Source organism: Euprymna scolopes, chromosome 5 (genome assembly GCF_053919585.1).
Source record: "Euprymna scolopes isolate OS-2025 chromosome 5, ASM5391958v1, whole genome shotgun sequence".
Lineage (NCBI taxonomy): Eukaryota > Metazoa > Mollusca > Cephalopoda > Sepiida > Sepiolidae > Euprymna > Euprymna scolopes.
In genome coordinates, this window is record NC_136486.1 from 68,485,681 (window position 1) to 68,504,831 (window position 19,151).

The window sequence follows — 19,151 nt, forward strand, 5'->3', positions numbered from 1 at the left end:
ATCTTCAAACAGTATTTCATTCTTAAATTTTAAGTATTTCTAGGCTCAATCTTGCATCGTTAATTTAGTTCAAATCTGGGATAAGGATAAAGGATACTTGCATTATATGCTTCTCGTATTAGACGTTAGCGATATAATGATGAGACAAAAATTATCTTTCCGCCAAAGTAATTAATTTTACCTGTTCTGAAACGGGATGTTTATTATATGAACATTTGAATATTGTATAGATATATGTGGGTTTCTATGTTGTGGACTAGATAGTTGAAGGATCGATCTCTGGCTTGGGATATATCCAAGTCTAGCGAACTTAAATACAGAAAATGCACCTGTGTGAATGATTACATATGTATATGTGTGTATATAAATAATATTTAATTTATACAAATATTATCAGCTACATAGCCACATTGAGGCTTATGTAGCGACATATATACAGAAATCCCACATATCGAACACTCTTAGAAAACAAAACAGTTCTAGTGAGTTTACATCTAGGAAACTAAAACTGTGCAGCATATATATATATATATATATATATATATATATATATATATATATTGAATATGAGTATAAAATATATAAGTGTATGTATCAATATACATGTGTATAAACATGATGCACGATATTTGTCGCAAATTTAACTAATTTTAATATTGTTTCTTTTTGTTACAATGATATTTTTATAATTCAATATTACTGACTATTTATTCAAACAATTTTATCTTTAATAGTACAAATAGGTTTCTTTCACAAAATTCATTTATTCCCTTGATAGTAATATAGTTTCTTGTTTCTCGTGGTTTAATTTCGTGCGATTTGAAATTTGCAAGTCAAAAGATTTACTTGAGGGGGGGTCAGCATTTGTTAATCCTGAAAAAATAAGTTTTAATGGGTGTCCAGGAGCCGGGAGGAAAACCCTTTGATTATCGTTAATAGTGAAACTTGGGTAGTGTTTATTTCTTTTTTAGAGGCGAGATTAAAAAGGGTTTATTTATATCACACTTAAAACGGGCATGATATAGTAAGCTGGGAGATATGCTTTGGATATTGTGTCCCATAAGGAAATTAACAGTTAGTTTAAAGCAAAGATTGATTAAAAATAAAATTGTTAACTGTTGTTTTTGCTAGTCGAATATCTGTTGCATATGTAATACAAGGGGGCGATAAGGAGAAGCTAATTTAAGCATCTTTAATGGTCATACACATAGAGTAGAGATAGACTTGCTACGTCGTGTCTGTGAGAAAGATCAAGTAGGGACAAGGTTCGGGCTTTGCTGCTTAGTATTCGAAGCCGGTTTTGACCCTAGTCAAGGGAAAAAGTAATATTGTTTCAACTCTGGAGAAAGTTAACTTATATAAAGTTAAATGTAGCGCCAAGTGTTGGAACATCTCTGCAGCGGTTGAATGATCACATAGTTTTTCCAGTAACCTTTGTTATGGATCTTATGCACGCCTTCCACTTCAAGTGCATGTGTCAAGGTCAGATCCATAAGCTGTCTAATGCATGATAATATCTCAGGACGAGAGCAATTGTTTCCAATTGTCACCATACAGAATAGCATCTTTAAACTGAATAATTTAAGTACTTTGCAATCTCAAACCCACTGCGAACATTAAGTGACATATCCGCACACGTAAATCGATAGACACAACATAAGATACAGACGCACGCAAGCTTATAATGCCGTATATGTGTACATCAAAACTGTTTCTAGTGAAAAGGGTGTTTATAAAACATCATTAATTTTGCTGCGAATACGGAAACGTTCGACCATTCGCTGACATTTTGCAACCATTCACATATCAGAAGTGTATTAATTATTTTTATGTGATGTCATAAGTTTCCACACCAAGATTACAATTTCCCGTTTATGTCATTTACCGACCAAGTGGCATTGCTTTGATTTCCGCTTGTGCAATAAATTCCCACCTGTCATAGAAACTTCTGCCTTTTACGCAGATTCATGTTAGAGAATCCATACTGCAAGATTAATAAGTCGGTTTTTAACATTAAAACGCTTAATATTTCAGCAGGTTTAATTAAGATTTTTGTTAAGTACACACTTTGAATATGGAATGTGGGTCCCATCAAAATAGCGCGATGTAAATCTCCGCGTAATTCACTAAATATATAATTATATATGAATGTAATTATTATGTTATTATTAATCGTGGCGCATTGGCAATATCGAAGCGTTTACCTTTGAGTCTGTGTGACAAAAAACTCCCAATAATTGTAATTTCTCTCGATAAAAATTGAAAATCATTTTGCATTATAAAAATTGCAGTTTAGCTTTGATATTTAATTGGCAACTACTTTTCGCAATATGTAAAAATTGAATAGCAAAACCCTACAGAGTGTTTCATTACTGTCAGTACCCTGCCAGTTGGCATATGAAGCTGTACTTGTTTCTAGATATTTACTTGTAAGTTACACTATATAACCATATGTACTACATACGGAAAAATAATATATTTTTATTCAGTTCTTATTATTTACTCACTAGTACAATTCGTACGCATTGTTATCTTTGTTCGGTTAACGACAATAACAAGAAACGGCTTTTTTATCATTCGTTTCCAACTAGGAGAGAGAGTTGACCCTGTCTGTAAATCAAGTGACAATAGACCATTTGAACTAGTCTTCGCATATAGTTGAAATATTATGTGCTTACGCTCCTCTGTATATCCCTTTTCTTTGGTGGTACACAATCAATTTGTATGGTAACAACTGGGGTTACTGCTACTATAATATGTTTGGCCATGATTTTGCAGGATCACAGATTATAAATAATTTGTCATTTCTGATGATTTCGTATATATCTATTTCTATTTACCTTGAATACTATAATGTTTTTGTATGCATATTTCGTTAAGTGTATACAATCTTACAAAAATTCAAAGTGTGTATGGATTAATAAATTACTGAATCAAACAATTTACTTGAAGAATAGCAAAATGCGCAAGGTATGTAAAAAAACTGTTAGAAAATGTTGCATCTATGTTGCGCTAGAATATTTACAAAATGACATTTTGACAAATAATAACGATGACCTCTCTTCCAGAATGGTTTAATGGAGCAAAACGCACAGATGGAGAATGTTTTTCACTTGGGTTTATGCGATGCTAGATCTTCTGTGGTGTTTACAGAGGCTGGAACAAGGTGTTTTAAGAGAATTAGAGTTTATATTTGCTTTATTATAGGAAAGGTTTTATACTAACATAGAGTTTCCACGTACTCACCCCTTCTTTAGGGCTTAGCTAGTGTCACGTGGAAATGTTTGTTTCATTCAAAAAATGAGTTTAATGTTTAAGCTGTTTGAATCACTGCCGTATTTTAGATAGTAGAAACGATCTCTTTTGTTATATGTACTTCTTGTATATATCGAAGTTTCAGAAGTTTATCTTTGTGCTCCTGTATGTATCGGTTTACTGTAGATTATTTTATGTTCATATGAAACAAGACCGATGTATTTATAAAAGCGAAAAGTGAAAAAAATCTCAGAAAAACACTTAATTTACTTTGCTGGATTACAATGGTCATTACTTGACAGGGTTTCTCTTAGTATTTTTTATCAAGGAGTCAGTACTTATTCAGGTCCAGAGTCCACACAAGTATAAGAGTTACTGATGCATAGTAGCCAATGGGACAATACCGAAGTAATCGTTAGCGGTGGGAATTTCGTATATTTGATTACTTAAAAGGGCAGCTCCTCAGGAACGTGTGACGTGAAGACAACCATATTTTAATCAGCTGAAAAGCAGGCAAAGAGAAGAGAATTCCGCACGCGTGCAATTCTAAGAAAGAAACTTTGTTCATGGAATCTACGCTTAGGTTTGGACACAGATAAACGGTGATAGAGAACTATTCATAGTGGTTTCAGTTAGACGAGTATTTTTCTTTAAATTTTTTCATGGGGGGGGACATAAATTGGAGCTCAAACGAGCTCTTGACATGAAAATAATAACAAAGCAGAGACAAGGTCGCAATGTCTCCTTTGGGAAATATGTTGCAAAAAAGAGAAAAGGGCATCTCCCACAAGGCTGCGAATCTTTTTGAACTCTGTCAAGGTAGGATAAGTCTTTCTCGCAGCTCCTGCCTATATGTATAAAGGTAGGGAATTATATCAGCAGTGAGATATCTACTGGATGAGTAGAATGATCTCACCAATATTCCAGCGACATTGGCAACATATATGATGTACGTGTTCCATTTCAGATCTGTAATAAAAGTCAGACCCAGAAGCTTGTCAACCCGTGGACCTTCTCCAAACTGAGATACATTCATTCAGTTGATGCCAGACGGGGATCAGAGCGTTGATGGTGAAAAGATAAAAGTGTGGTTTAAATGTATTAAAATTAACCAACCACTATTTCCCTCGCAGCACATGCTCTATATCAGAGAAAAACTTGGTCATTTACAGCCTTGTAAATATTGTCATGGATGGTATTGTCGTCTGCATAAATGTCTACGAATGACCGAAGGATGCGATTTGGGAGATCATTTTTGCAGATTAAAAAGACGTTAATTAAGTTGTGTATTGTGATAAGTATTAGGTAGTACGGCGGTCTTTCAGCGTCTATCTCCATTTCTCATCGCTTTCTCAACAGTATCAATAATTCATTCTTGTATTGCGTTCATGTATATGCATTGAAATAACCATGACTGATAATTGTGCCCTTCGATTTAATACACTCGATCCATATCAGATAATGTTTTGTGTCTGATTTCCTTACGTCTGAATCTATTCTCAATATATATATATATATATATATATATATATATATATATATATATATACATATATATACATATATATTATTTCACTGATAGATAGATAGATAGATAGATAGATAGATAGATCAGTTATTTTCACTGTTTCCGATAGGATATTTTTTTGGAATTGACTCCAAAAATTAACGAATATTAGAGCTGCTCCATACTTTGTAGAGGTAAGGTTTTCCATGTTTTTGTTATGTAAATTATAAATGAAGAGTTGCGTGTGTCTTTCTATTCTGGCTGTAATTTATAGTTAACGCGATTCCTCATTTAATCATGTATTCCGCTAAATACGCTTCATGCATCTATCTTAGATTTTTCATGTGAATATAATATAATGTAATGCATTGTTTGACGCAGAATAGATGTGTTCCTATCGATAACAGGTGCTTGCAAACTATTTTATGTCGTATTATGTTTTGAATAGGTAAAATCGGTTACACTTAATTCTCTAGTATACTTTTATGTATCTATTAGGATCATGTTTTACTCTGGTTAACTTTTTAATCATTAATGTAAATTTCGGTCCAATACCATGCATAAGTTACGGATAATAATAATAATAATAATAATAATAATAATAATAGTAATAAATTTTATTATTATTATCATTATCATTATCATTATTATTACTATTATTATTATTATTATTTTATTATAAACGTTTGTATATCTTCATTTTAAAAATGAAATCTTACTTAGGACATTTACACTATTATTTACGCTATATATATATATATATATATATATATATATATATATATATATATATATATATATATATATATGCCCCCTTTCTTGGATTGAGCATATCGGCAAATTGTATACAATTTGCCATTAGCGTATTAAGCGACGCTCTTTTTTGCAAACAAATCGAGCGGAGGCATTTGCACGATGTCAAAACATCGTTAAGTCCTTACCCACTCAGCATCAGCCGTATAGCATAAAGGTGATAACCCTTGACTGCCATGAGCTGTGAAACAGCGAAACTGTACTGAATGTGTATGAATATATATATATATATATATATATATATATATATATATATATATATATATATATATATACATATATATATATATATATATATATAAATTTTGTAAAAAAACATCCTCATGGTTTGTTTCAAAGCATTCCACTATATTTCATTTCTAATATTATTCCAACATATACTGAGCTAAATATAAAATTCATATGGTATCTCCGTAATTAAATAGATAACTATACACCGTGCACAATTATATTATTACATATGCAGAACCAGTTTCTTGCGTATAGCTCAACATTAAATATGCATATAAATAATTCTTAGAAAAACAAGTCAATTGTGATACTTCATTTATTATTTGAAAAGTCCGGGAAATCGCGTATTCATATTAGTATTTAATTTTACGTTTTAAAACTTTACTTTTAATTGTAATATTTTATATTTCCAAATGTTTACATTCAGATTACTAATTTGCATTATTAGCTTATACGAACAACTGTTTTTATCACAGATTCATTAATAAGTATATAAAGTGCCAGTCTTCTGAGGAATGAAGGGCAATCCTCGATACTTCAATGATAAGATACAGATATTACTTAATAATTCTATCTGCCATCGATGAGGGAACGATAATAGTCTACCTTTCTTTATTTAATAAAGTGTTTAGTTCGAAATTCAATACAAATTAGCGAGTTGGGAAAGACACTTGACATAAGCTTGAGATTAGATTAACCAAACTTTGTACGGGCAATCACTATGATTAACCCTGTAGTTTTAAATCTTGTATAATTCATTTATTAATTATTATTTCCGCAATGTTTTATACTCTACAATCTAAATATATATGTTTTAATAACTGAATGGAATTGGTAAGTAAGAATCCAAGCAGCAGATGTTATTAGCGATTTCTAATTATTGACATAGGTTTCACTAATATGTTTAAATTCTATCCAATCATACAACATTCGATCGATAGAATAAACAATAAAACATAGAGCCATTAAATAAAGAGGATATTTTATATAAAATAAATGCTGTCAGTAAATATTCAAATTATCCCATTTCATTTTGGGCATGAAACAATTTACTAAAAATTTGAAATTGTTACTCTAATTTGTGTTATGTTTGTTAAATACAAATAATTTTGTGTTGTTCCTGAAATTATAATGCATTAAAAATGTGGTAGCAGGAAGGAATATCAAGGAATATATTGATGTGTTTTATCTTCTAGAATACACAATGCGGATAATTTTTTACTGCTCCAGCGAGAGAACATAGCTATTTCGTTTTCATAACTTGTCTATCGTCTTCATTATTGGAGTATTCTTCAAGTAGAATTGATATTTATTCTTGATTTCTCATTATAACAGTTCTCCGAAACATGCTCTATCCACTTCATGAAATGTATTGCACAGGAGATTAAATATATAAGATGATCTTTATGGCGGTTCCGCATTTACTTTTTTGTATTTTATTTTTATCTCATTATTTAACAAAACGAAGAATCACTAAAACATAAATATTTTTAAAGTTCAGTTGAAGGATATAACAGTAATAGAAACAGGATAAAAATTATGATTAATTCTCAAGTACAATCGCAAAATATGCATTGATATTGAACTTGAAATTGTTTATCTTCACAATACATAGTTGTACATTTCGCAATTGTTTTAAAAGAAACTCTATTTATCGATATTTTTTCTAATTTTATAGAGATAGAGGAAGGAAAGAGAGTTATGTGTAGTATTTATCGCAAGAGAATCTTTTGCTGGGAAGTTATTACTGGGTTATCAAGGCTTGAAATGGTGAATCACCGATGTGGTAAGGAAAGCCTAACAATGTGTTTGTCCTGCTGAAATGGGCTGCAAGGAATATGAGGAATTATGGAACACGAAATTACTTTGTTAGGTGTGTACGCTCTCTTAAAAAGGGAAAACCTCGCAATGTCACGCACTTTTTCATAATCGTTAGTATTTCTTGATTTTTAGTGTGAATTTGGCTATAATATCTACAGAAGATTGCATCGATATAGAGTTACTCTTATAAATATGAAACCATTTATTTACCAACGTATTTACTGTATGTCTTTAATTTTAAGTCATCGGTAATGTCACTGCTAAGTGTTTGAAAAGGCAATTGTGTTTTAAAATAGGTTTATAAGCGGTAGGTTACAAGCATTCTTAAAAAAAACGATTTTCCATCATTTTTTATATTGTTTTAGAATCATAGATAGGTTTTAAGGTAAGGTACTTGCAGCAAGTAGTACCGTTTTTTCGAAAACATCGATAAATCTACTTTAATCACTACATGGGATATAGAGAATATGAAAAATTCAGGGTTGGTGCAATAAGCAGAGTAGTATTTGATAGTTATATATTACCACGTACCGCAACCAATAGCCACACTGTAGATTTCTATGTTTCTAGACTGTGTAAGATTTTATTATTTCAGAGAACTAATGTAAAATTAAAAACATGTCTACTGTTTAGAGAAAACATTAATCGGTATGTCATGATATTTTAGTGCGATGGATCAGGTAATCATACCTAACAAATTAAGAAAATAATGTAATGAATAATTCACTCGTCAAACGTAATCTACCCTTAAAACGAAAGTTAGAAAAATAGCAATCAAATACGATTTGTTTCTGATCTTAAAAGTAATTCTAATTTTCTCACTTAAAGCGACAATTTTATTGGCAATGCGCAATAATGCCGGAGGACGATAAATACAAAATAAGGGGAATGTCACGACACGTAAAATCTATGGACCAATACAATCTTATAAAAAGATTGCGTCATGAGGACTCGTATGTATTTAGTTAATGTAATAATTAAACATATTTATAAGCGCCAGTGATGCAATGATAAGTTAGATATGTAAGCGGCATATTTTATAATATTAAACTGATGATTTCCAGAATATAGAAGCACATTTATTTCAAGAAGAAAGTAAGAAGTTTCGTTCAGTGATATGATGTTTACAATATAGTTAAGTCCCGTACAAATAGGTAATTCCACCTCTAAGAGAACAGAATCACAGACGTGAATAGACATTATAATATTTTTTTTCTAAATTCAAGAACAAGTCAATAGAATGCCACCTTCTATTATTTGCGTGTTCAACAGCTAGGATAATACAATATAAACCTGACTTCTATTATAATCTGTTCCATCTAATGCAGAAAAGTAAAAAAAATCGCTTTAAATAATAATACGACCCAAGTTCGTTAAATGAACAAATAAAATTCATAATATGCTTGTCGACATCTAAGAAGTAATTGATTCGTCGATGATAATATGGTTCATTGATAGATAGAATAGAATAGAAACTGCGTCCAAAATAGACATATTCAGGTTCAGAAAGAACTTAACAGAAAACTGTTTTTTTAGAATATGCTAGTCTTGCCTCGCGAAGCGTTGAAAAAAGATTCGCGTGTATAGTATGCTAGTAATCATGTTACAGAAAAAATAGAAATCCTGATTCCATAATAGGCTGGTCCAGTTTCAATAAAAATGGTGTTTACTACTGTCCAAGACGGCACCCTTTTATTTACATCCCCTTCATGATGGAGAGCGGAGTGTCACTTTTGGTCCGCACCTTATAATGCTTATAATTTGCAAAATATCAACAATTTTGAAGCATTTCGTACAATTCGACCGAATATAATGCATTGTGTTTTTTCTAGCCGATGAGGAAACAAACGTATTATTATGCTAAATATAAAAGGTGAATCTACTACACAAAATATATATTTGCACCAGTAAATGACCAGAATTGGCGCATTAGTGGGTGCGCCATTCTAGTGAATTTTGTTTAATTATTTGTGGCAAATATTTTTTTCTTAATAAAACATCATTATTTGTGAAGTGGTCATACGTTTATATTAAACACTCATGAATATTTTATATGCAGTTATTATTGGTCAGAAATAATGGAACACGGGACATTATTCTTATATTCAGTTCTATGCTAACTGCATAAGTGACTGCTGTGAATAAATTAAGTCTGTGACATCGCATCGATAAATTAATGTTTGCAAGCTTATATTTGCTAATAGCGTGTAATACTTAAATCTTAAGTTGTAACAATGTAAGATTTTTCGGAATATCATGTTATTAACACATTTTTTTAAATTGCATATTGTAAAAAAATATAAACATTTCTTAAATACATTAAGGTACAATTTTTACGTGTATTTATTGTTGCGTTTTTCCAACACTTGTAATTATTCTTTTACATCTTAAGACTATAAGATTGCATCAATATATGAGTAGTTGTTTTATATATTGGCAACTTAATGATTAACAACAAGAAAAATATCTTGAAACGGATTTAATCAAATGTTTAATTATTGCACAATTAAACTACATCAACACTTTATTCGATTCTGCTATATATACATTTTCATTTCATAATCAAACATTAAATGTTTTGAAACATGAATTGTAAATAAATTTCTTTTAAGTTTATTTTTAAAAAATCCTTATTTTTAATTATTTTAGTTCGTTTTGTTATGAAGCTTATCATAAGGAATTTGGAATGTTCCTCCCCATACATAACGGTTTAATGTTTACTTAACCAGGAATTGGTAAGTACATGCATGTGTATGGTCATGTCAAGTAAAAATGAACACAATTCCCCCACTAGGTAGTATAAAACATGTATGAATATATTTGTAATGGAAAATTATGTTTTCTATCATTAAGCTAACACGAGTTTATTATTTTACTTTCAGATTACTGGAAAATAATAACAAACTACGCATAGATGTTACTGGTACTCCCTCGTTATTCTGAATAATACTTGAGATCGGAAAATGATATTCAATCCTAACAGGGACACAAAAAGCCTTCCAATATACATCATTTGAACGTGTCTAGCCTGTTCGATATACGAAAATAAAGACGTGGTAATGTGAACAGAGTTTACGATCCTGTTTCCGTAAAATATATCATCATCATCATCATAATCATCGGAAATATTGACACTTCTCTGAATAAAACGAGAATATAGAAATACGAGAGAATATAGACATTATTAATAGTTTACATAATGATTGTGAAGAACCATGGTTATGGCGACGATAGCCTTCATTTCTTTATCATGACTGTATAAAAATAGAGCGATGTATTAATTGTATTCATGTCGTTTCCTCCAACTATAAATTCATACATTGCACTTAATAGAACGTTGAATTTAAAGATGCAAAAGGCAACGGATATGGGCACAACCAGTATAAACTGAAGATGAGAATAACAGAAAGCTAAAACAAAATCTTGTAATATGATGCTGGCATTTATTAACATCATGAAAAAAGGTGTTGCATTCCAAGTAATTTCCAACCAACTAATAGAAAAGAGTAATTAATTAAAAAACATTTATTGTACGAGGTTAAAAGTAAATATAATACTATCTTAAATAAGTTGACCCGTTTTACACTCTGTATTGTAAATTTGAATAAGTATTAGTGACACCAATATTTATAATCATTATTTTATATTATGCATGTAGATATGTATTCCAGAGTAAATATAGATAAAGATCAACAGAAAGTGCTTATTATTTATAGAATATGAAGGGTTCGCATAATTGCATTCAAAAGATATACAAAAAAGTAATTTACTATAATAAAAGTTATTTTAGCATTCGATGCATATAATTAGATAGCCTTATTTAAATATTGGAAGTTGGAAAATTATCTTTTAAATGTAATATAAAATCAATTATTATGAACTTGATTAAACATTAAAAAAAAATGCTCTAGTTAAATCATGCCGATGTATTAAAAGTATATGTTTTCGTTTCTGATGCGAATTGAAGAAAATAATTCGTCAATATGGATGAAAATATTACCTCGTCTCAAAGTAATTTTACTGAAATTGATCATTACGAACCTCCTCCAATGTATGTCCAAATAATTTTCGTTATATTCTACGGTTTAGTCATTTTAGTTGCAGTCGGCGGGAATGTTCTTGTCTGTCATATTATTCTCGTATTCCAAAGAATGCGGACGGCCACGAACTTCTTCTTATTGAACCTCGCAATTAGCGACATTCTAATGGCGATACTTTGCATTCCCTTGACATTTGTGTCTAACGTCATGCTAACCTACTGGCCCTTCGGCAACGTGATGTGTCCCGTGGTCACTTATATCCAAGCAGTTTCAGTTTTCCTCAGCGCGTTTACTCTCGTCGCAATGAGTATGGATCGATACGTCGCAGTGCTTTACCCACTACGTCCCAAACTTACCAACAATCAGGCAATTAAAATCATCGGTGTGACGTGGATTCTTGCGTTGGCAGCACCACTGCCTACCGCTGTTGTATCACGCGTGCTCAGCTCAAGCAACGGGAACGGATCAAACGAGACGGCTGCATTCGACGGTCTTTGTCAAGAAATCTGGGAACACGATTATCAACGTTACAGTTACAGCATGGTCATCATGCTGTTGCAATACTTCATACCTCTAGTAGTGCTGATATTCACTTATGCCCGAATAGGATACGTAGTATGGATCAAAAGTCCACCCGGTGAAGCTGTACAGAATCGGGATCAACGGATGGCAGCCTCAAAGAGAAAGGTAAGTAATGCGTTATTTTTATTGAGGTATATAATTGCACCATATTAAAGAGAAAAAAACCGTTTTCATCATTTTACCAATATTCCTAAAAATTATTTAATCAAATAATTCACTTTCAGTGATGGGTGAGCATGTTTAATAATTTCTCTATATTGTGTATATCCAAACTATTACCTAGGGAAGTGGAATTTGTTAATTTTATCATAAGCAAATGATCTACTTAATCTCCCTTATTCATTTTTTTCTACGTACGAGTTAGCTTGAAAGTCAACACCTGGATGTGCTGAAGAGTGTGGTGGTACTGGTGTAATAAGGTGGCCGGTGGTATACCTTGAGTATGATAGCTCAGCACACAAATCAAAAGAGACTTAGGCTTGGCTTGAGAAGAAGTGCCACGATATTTTCCCTCCGTCTACTCGCGACATGAACCAGCTGGACTGCTCTATATGATTATACGCCGGAAACATCCCTAATATAATGCCCCACAACACCAAAACCAGTTTGATCGACGAGTATTCACCGAATACTGGCCGATGATTGGCCACGTATTCGCCGAGCTCCTTCCAGTGCTTGCGGAAAAGGCATGCTCACAGTTCCTGATCAGTACCAAGGAGGCGATCCAGGCTGAAGGCAGTTACATTGAAAAGATGCCAGGTTTACTACATAAACAAACCACAATTTATGTTTTCAATAAAAAAAAGTTTTTAAATAAATCGATGGTATTTTCTTTAGGGCGACTAGTTTATCGTGACATGTTCTATATATATGTGTATTTGACATCATTACATATTGTACAGTTTTGTTTGTTAGAATAAAATATATTTTAACTTAACTTTTAGCAGACATGAGTTTTATAGCATACTGACTGTTTTCCATCTTAGACAATATGGGAAAACATAGTTCCTTGTTTTACAATGAACTAATGAAGTTATGCGAAATAACTTATATTTATTTACCATAAAACAAAATGAAGTAGTTTAAGTTTTTACATATTGAAATATTATCTCATGACCAAAAAAGTGTTAAGATATATCTACACGTCTTAATACATATAGTTAAAACGAACCGATCTCAGGAGGAATAGAAGCAAATCCGTCACATTATTTTCCAACGTTAATTTTCGAAAGGATATATGCGTTAGGTTTAAGTGTCAAAGCACAACAATAATAATGAAAAATACAAAATAATAATTCGATATAAGTCATGTGTTTCTCAAACTCCGAATTCCATAATTCATAATAATGACAGGAGTAAGGCTATGACAAGAGAATATTCTTATCATGATTTTGAATCGTAAGTATATATATATATATATATATATATATATATATATATATATATATATATATATATATATATATATATATATATATATATATGACACAGTTAGACAACATTAATCAATCGAGAACCACATCCCTCTATCTAAAAACATATGAGATATTTACTGATATAATCTCGGGAGTCACAATAATGTACAGAACAATCTCTTGTAATAGCTCTAGTAATTAGGTAGGGAGCTAATAGAGAACATGTCCACTGCTTACGCTTGCTCTCAGAATTCTGTAATACATAACTGAAGACTTCAGATAGAACAATAATTGTCCTTATGGTTTGAGCTATTTTCAGAGAACGAATATTACAAAAAAAATAACTGTTTTAATATATATATATATATATATATATATACATATACATATGTGTGTGCATACATATATATATATGTATATATATATACATATACATATGTGTGTGCATACACATATATATATATATGTATATATATACTAGCATGGATACCCAGCGTTGCCAGGGTCGACATGAAGTGTATATATATATATATATATATATATACATATATATATATATATATATATATATATATATATATATATATATATATATACTAGAATGGATACCCAGCGTTGTCAGAACATGAAGTTCGGCTTGGCTACACCTGCTATACTAAGAATATTGAGCAGTTTTTCATTAATATATGTCAACTCCATCGTTACCCCAACAAAAATTTCCAAGTAAAAAACGAATGGAAACACGAAAATATAACCCCCTCCCCCCGAAAAAAGAAGTACGTGAGAAACTCTCTACCAGATATTTACGCAGAAGGGATACGTAGAGAAATTATTCTCCGGATACAGAGCGACGTTTTATGACTATATTCCAGTTCAAGCGAATTTCTTTTATGCTACCTCAGGCAAAATACATTTGTCTTTACGGTATGTTGCAACGAAAACAAACTGTATATAACTCAGTTTCAAACATACGAAAGTAGAATTTGTGTTAAGCGAATGTTTATGTTATAAAAATGGTGAGTTATTACTTATTGCGTTATTAAAAGAAAAAATAGTTAAGATGTCAAAAAATGTGAAGAAAAAAAACTGGTAAAAAACGTAAATGAAAATTTTTGTTTTGTTTTTGTTTTAAATAAAGAATCGCAGTTGTATTGAATTGTTTGTTTAGTTTAAACATTCACTGGACCACAACGTTAATTGCGAAGTCGCGGAAATTATTTTATTTAAACTAATTCCAAAAGTAATGCTTGAAATTTTTTTAGTTTTAATATCCGCCGAATAAGAAAACAACAACAACAACAACAAAAAATGAACACCGATCGTGCCTATGGGAGCTAACTCAAACCGATTCATAAAAAAATCGATGTTGGTAAAATAAATTAAATCAAATATGTAACCAATATACATCAAATTTAAATAACAAACTTAAATAGAACACTTACAATAATTCTCTCACTATAAACAATATCTAATACACCGCTATTAAATAAAGTCCATTTTCCTTAATGTAATATGCAAACGACGTCAGCTCTTTAATCTTATATTTAGCAATAATCATAGTATATATAGGAATGAGAAAACAATGTATTTTTATATATATTAATCAACTTGTGAACAAACAAACAGACAGGAATACGAATTTATATATACATAGTTAAATAAATAAATGAATACAGAAATTGAGAAAGAATTATAGCACACAATAAATGTAAATAGTTAATTGCGAATAAATACATTTGTCTCACGTTTCTCTCTAATGATTAACATACAAACACATAAATCCTGGTCTTGACGATATAAATAGTTTCACTTTTGCGAAATTTTACTCGCTTAATTACCCAGAACAAAATCTACCGAAGGAAACTCGAGCAACCAAGTTAGTGTTTATTTTCAAATAAATGGGCATCTCAAGGATCAATAAAACAGCTTAAAATACGTAAGTTTGACTACAACCGCTCAGCTGTCTCCGGTATGAAGAGTGTATTTATTGATAGATATTTAAGTGTTGAGTGTCAGAGATTGCTAAGGTTGCGAAGCGTAGACTTGGAATTTCTAGCACACGTTAGATGTTAAGATCTTACCAAAACTATAATTAGCTGAACTAAAATTACATGGGGGGGGCATGTTTTCTATTCTTCTAAGTCGCTTTTATTGTAATTTTATTAATATGATATGATATTTTTATTAATAAAAAAAACATTATTTTAGCATTGCATCTATTTAAAAGACATGCACAATGTTTGGAATATGAATTAAAGCAGCCAGTGTAAATTAATTGAAAATCTGATTCTAGGCCAATCTCGTAGGTTGCCATTTTTTAAAATGTAGATTTCCTCGAAGTGGGTGTTCATGTTTCATTTACACTATGCTTCATTAGTGAATAAAATGGCGAAAAAAATACACACTTTTGTCTGATTTTGATTTGCTTTACATGGGTATATTCTGATTTGCTTTACATGGATATATTTTTATTTGCTTTACATTGGTATATTTTGATTTGCTTTACATGGGTATATTTTGATTTGCTTTACATGGATATATTCTGATTTACTTTACATGGGTATATTTTGATTTGCTTTACATGGGTATATTTTGTTTTGCTTTACATGGGTATATTTTGTTTTGCTTTACATGGGTATATTTTGATTTGGTTTACATGGGTATATTCTGATTTACTTTACATGGGTATATTTTGATTTGCTTTACATGGGTATATTTTGATTTGCTTTACATGGGTATATTTTGATTTGCTTTACATGGGTATATTTGGATTTGCTTTACATGGGTATATTCTGATTTGCTTTACATGGGTATATTTTGTTTTGCTTTACATGGGTATATTTTGTTTTGCTTTACATGATTATATTCTGATTTGCTTTACATGGGTATATTTTGATTTGCTTTACATGGGTATATTTTGATTTGCTTTACATGGGTATATTTTGATTTGCTTTGCATGGGTATATTTTGATTTGCTTTACATGGGTATATTTTGTTTTGCTTTACATGGGTATATTTTGTTTTGCTTTACATGGGTATATTTTGATTTGCTTTACATGGGTATATTTTGATTTGCTTTACAAGGGTATATTTTGTTTTGCTTTACATGGGTATATTTTGATTTGCTTTACATGAGTATTTTTTGATTTTCTTTACATGGGTATATTTTGATTTGCTTTACATGGGTATATTTTGTTTTGGTTTACATGAGTATATTTTGATTTGCTTTACATGGTTATATTTTTGGCATATGTAAGATGTTATAAATGCTTTCGCTAATATTTTAAACGCCGAGTAAAGAACATCATGTAAATAATCATTTCCGATTAAAAAATATCTAATATTTTATGAACAATAATTGTGGATTATGAATTAATTTTTTTTGTCACCAACTAAGAAGGTAATTTATTATAAATTAATCATGATAATGTAATATGCCTTTCATTCTCTTATACCCCAATGTATTATCGGTTATTGAATTGCAGATAATTTTAAAGCGGGTATTTAAATCTATTTACAACTCTAATTATCCCCTACACAAAGCACATTACACTGAGATATAGAGGGCTACTGTGAATGAGGAACTACGTATAGAAAGGGCGTTTTACATTTTGAGTTGAGTAGGGATATGTTTATTTTTATTTTCTTTACATTAAGACAGAAGGTAATACTAACGACTAGAAATTCGAGAATGGAATTATGAAAATAGAAATTCCCTGAGAACCTAGCGACCTCAAAAATGAATGGATACAATTGAGCCTATTATCCCATGAATACGTTGTGTTTTATTCGTTGGGGCGAAAATAAGATCACCATGGCATATTTCACTAACATAATTGAGATTCAGATGCGATGAAGCCTTGTGCTTAGAATATATTAAAAACATATACTTTATAGATTTAGTCACATATACGTTATAGATTTAGTCAACGTATCAAAAGTCAGTTATGTACTAACCCGAATGTGACAAAAATCAAGGTGAATTATACTTAATCTATTATACATATCGGGTGCTGAAAGGTGAGGAAACATGTAAATACCAATATTTAATCATTTTTATTAACGTATTACTAGTAAAAATTGTTCTCCCCTCTCTCTCTCTCTCTCTCTTTCTCTCCCTTTCTCCCTCTCTTCCTCTCTTTAATGGAAAAAAGCACGGTCTTAATTTTCGTGTTTACGCATTGTAAGAAATTGTGATACTGGAGTATTGTCCTACTTTAATGAAAATCGGAATAAACCTTCACAAGCAAAAAAAAAAAACAACAAAACACAGCAAAATATTATTCAGCTAGACTATTCACCGCATTAGAAGTCGAATGGCACTAGAGAAAATATATTTGAATTTGAGTTTGAAGTAATACCAAATTCTATGCTAGATTTGCCCCCAAACTCAAATACCAATTTTCAGAGCCTCAAAACAATGTTCTAGAGGAAAGGATGTGTAAGACTGATAGACATGATATGATAGATTCAAGCATAGTTTGAAGTCAGAGATGAACCGTTTTACAAATAAAATCATCGAACTGAAAACGAGCATTATGATCAATGTATTAACGCCATGTTTATGAATGAGGTCAAACATTGCGTAATTTTGTATTTTATTTGTAAGGTGTTTTGAGTGATCAGGTTATAACTATTGTATATATATATATCTATATATATGTATATATATATATATATATACACATATATATATTTGTGCGTTTGTGTGTCGGTTTGTTCGTTTTTTGTTTGTGAGTATGAATGTAAAACTATAAATTTAAGCACTATTAACGCTGATTTCAGTTCTTTGTTCCAAGGTCATGTGACGTGCCATCTTTATGATTTGATCGGAATCATCACTCGCGTTAATGACGGTTTTTGAGACAATCATTAACTCACAAACTATGGACTTATTTCCGATCTTTATGAATGACTAGCAGATTCATATCGATACGATGATTTGTGGTAAATTGGCGAGTGGCTTCGACAGATGAAATGATGCAGATACAAAGTTATCGGTTATGTTCATAAATCAATACAACCCATTTCAAGGTTTACGTTTTTCGCGATTCTAAGCCAAGTTTGAAAGTAACCAATAAAAATGCATCTCAAATTATATACCTTTCTTTATCACTCTTGCTCCTTTTCTTTCTCTCTCTCCCATTGTCTATGTCTGTCTGTCTGCCTATCTTTCTCTATATATATATACATACACACACACACACATATATATATATATATATATATTTATGTGTGTATGTGTGTGTGTGTGTGTGTGTGTAAGAGATTATTTTTAATAACTGGATACTTATTAAAATTTAAGCAAATCTGATTAAGATATTATTTGAAAAAATGCCAATTTGTGAATAGATGGTGCCGGTAATTGAAAGTTACAATGTTTGTAACGTAATGATTTACATTTACAAATAAATATTATGTATATATAATTATGATTTACAATGCAGACATATGCCAACAATATATTATTCATCAATTTTCTAAGGT

At 30.9% G+C, this 19,151-nt stretch overlaps 1 protein-coding gene across 2 annotated transcripts in view; it reads left to right on the forward strand.

Moving 5' to 3' along the window:
- Positions 1-19,151, forward strand: part of LOC145276833 (RYamide receptor-like) — an 862,370-nt gene that overhangs the window by 744,159 nt on the left and 99,060 nt on the right. For both annotated transcript variants that reach the window (XM_080128194.1, XM_080128195.1), the window contains one exon: positions 10,510-12,354. In XM_080128194.1, the coding sequence (XP_079984320.1) occupies positions 11,611-12,354 (744 nt within the window). In that variant the 5' untranslated portion in view covers positions 10,510-11,610. The remainder of the gene's footprint in view (positions 1-10,509; positions 12,355-19,151) is intronic.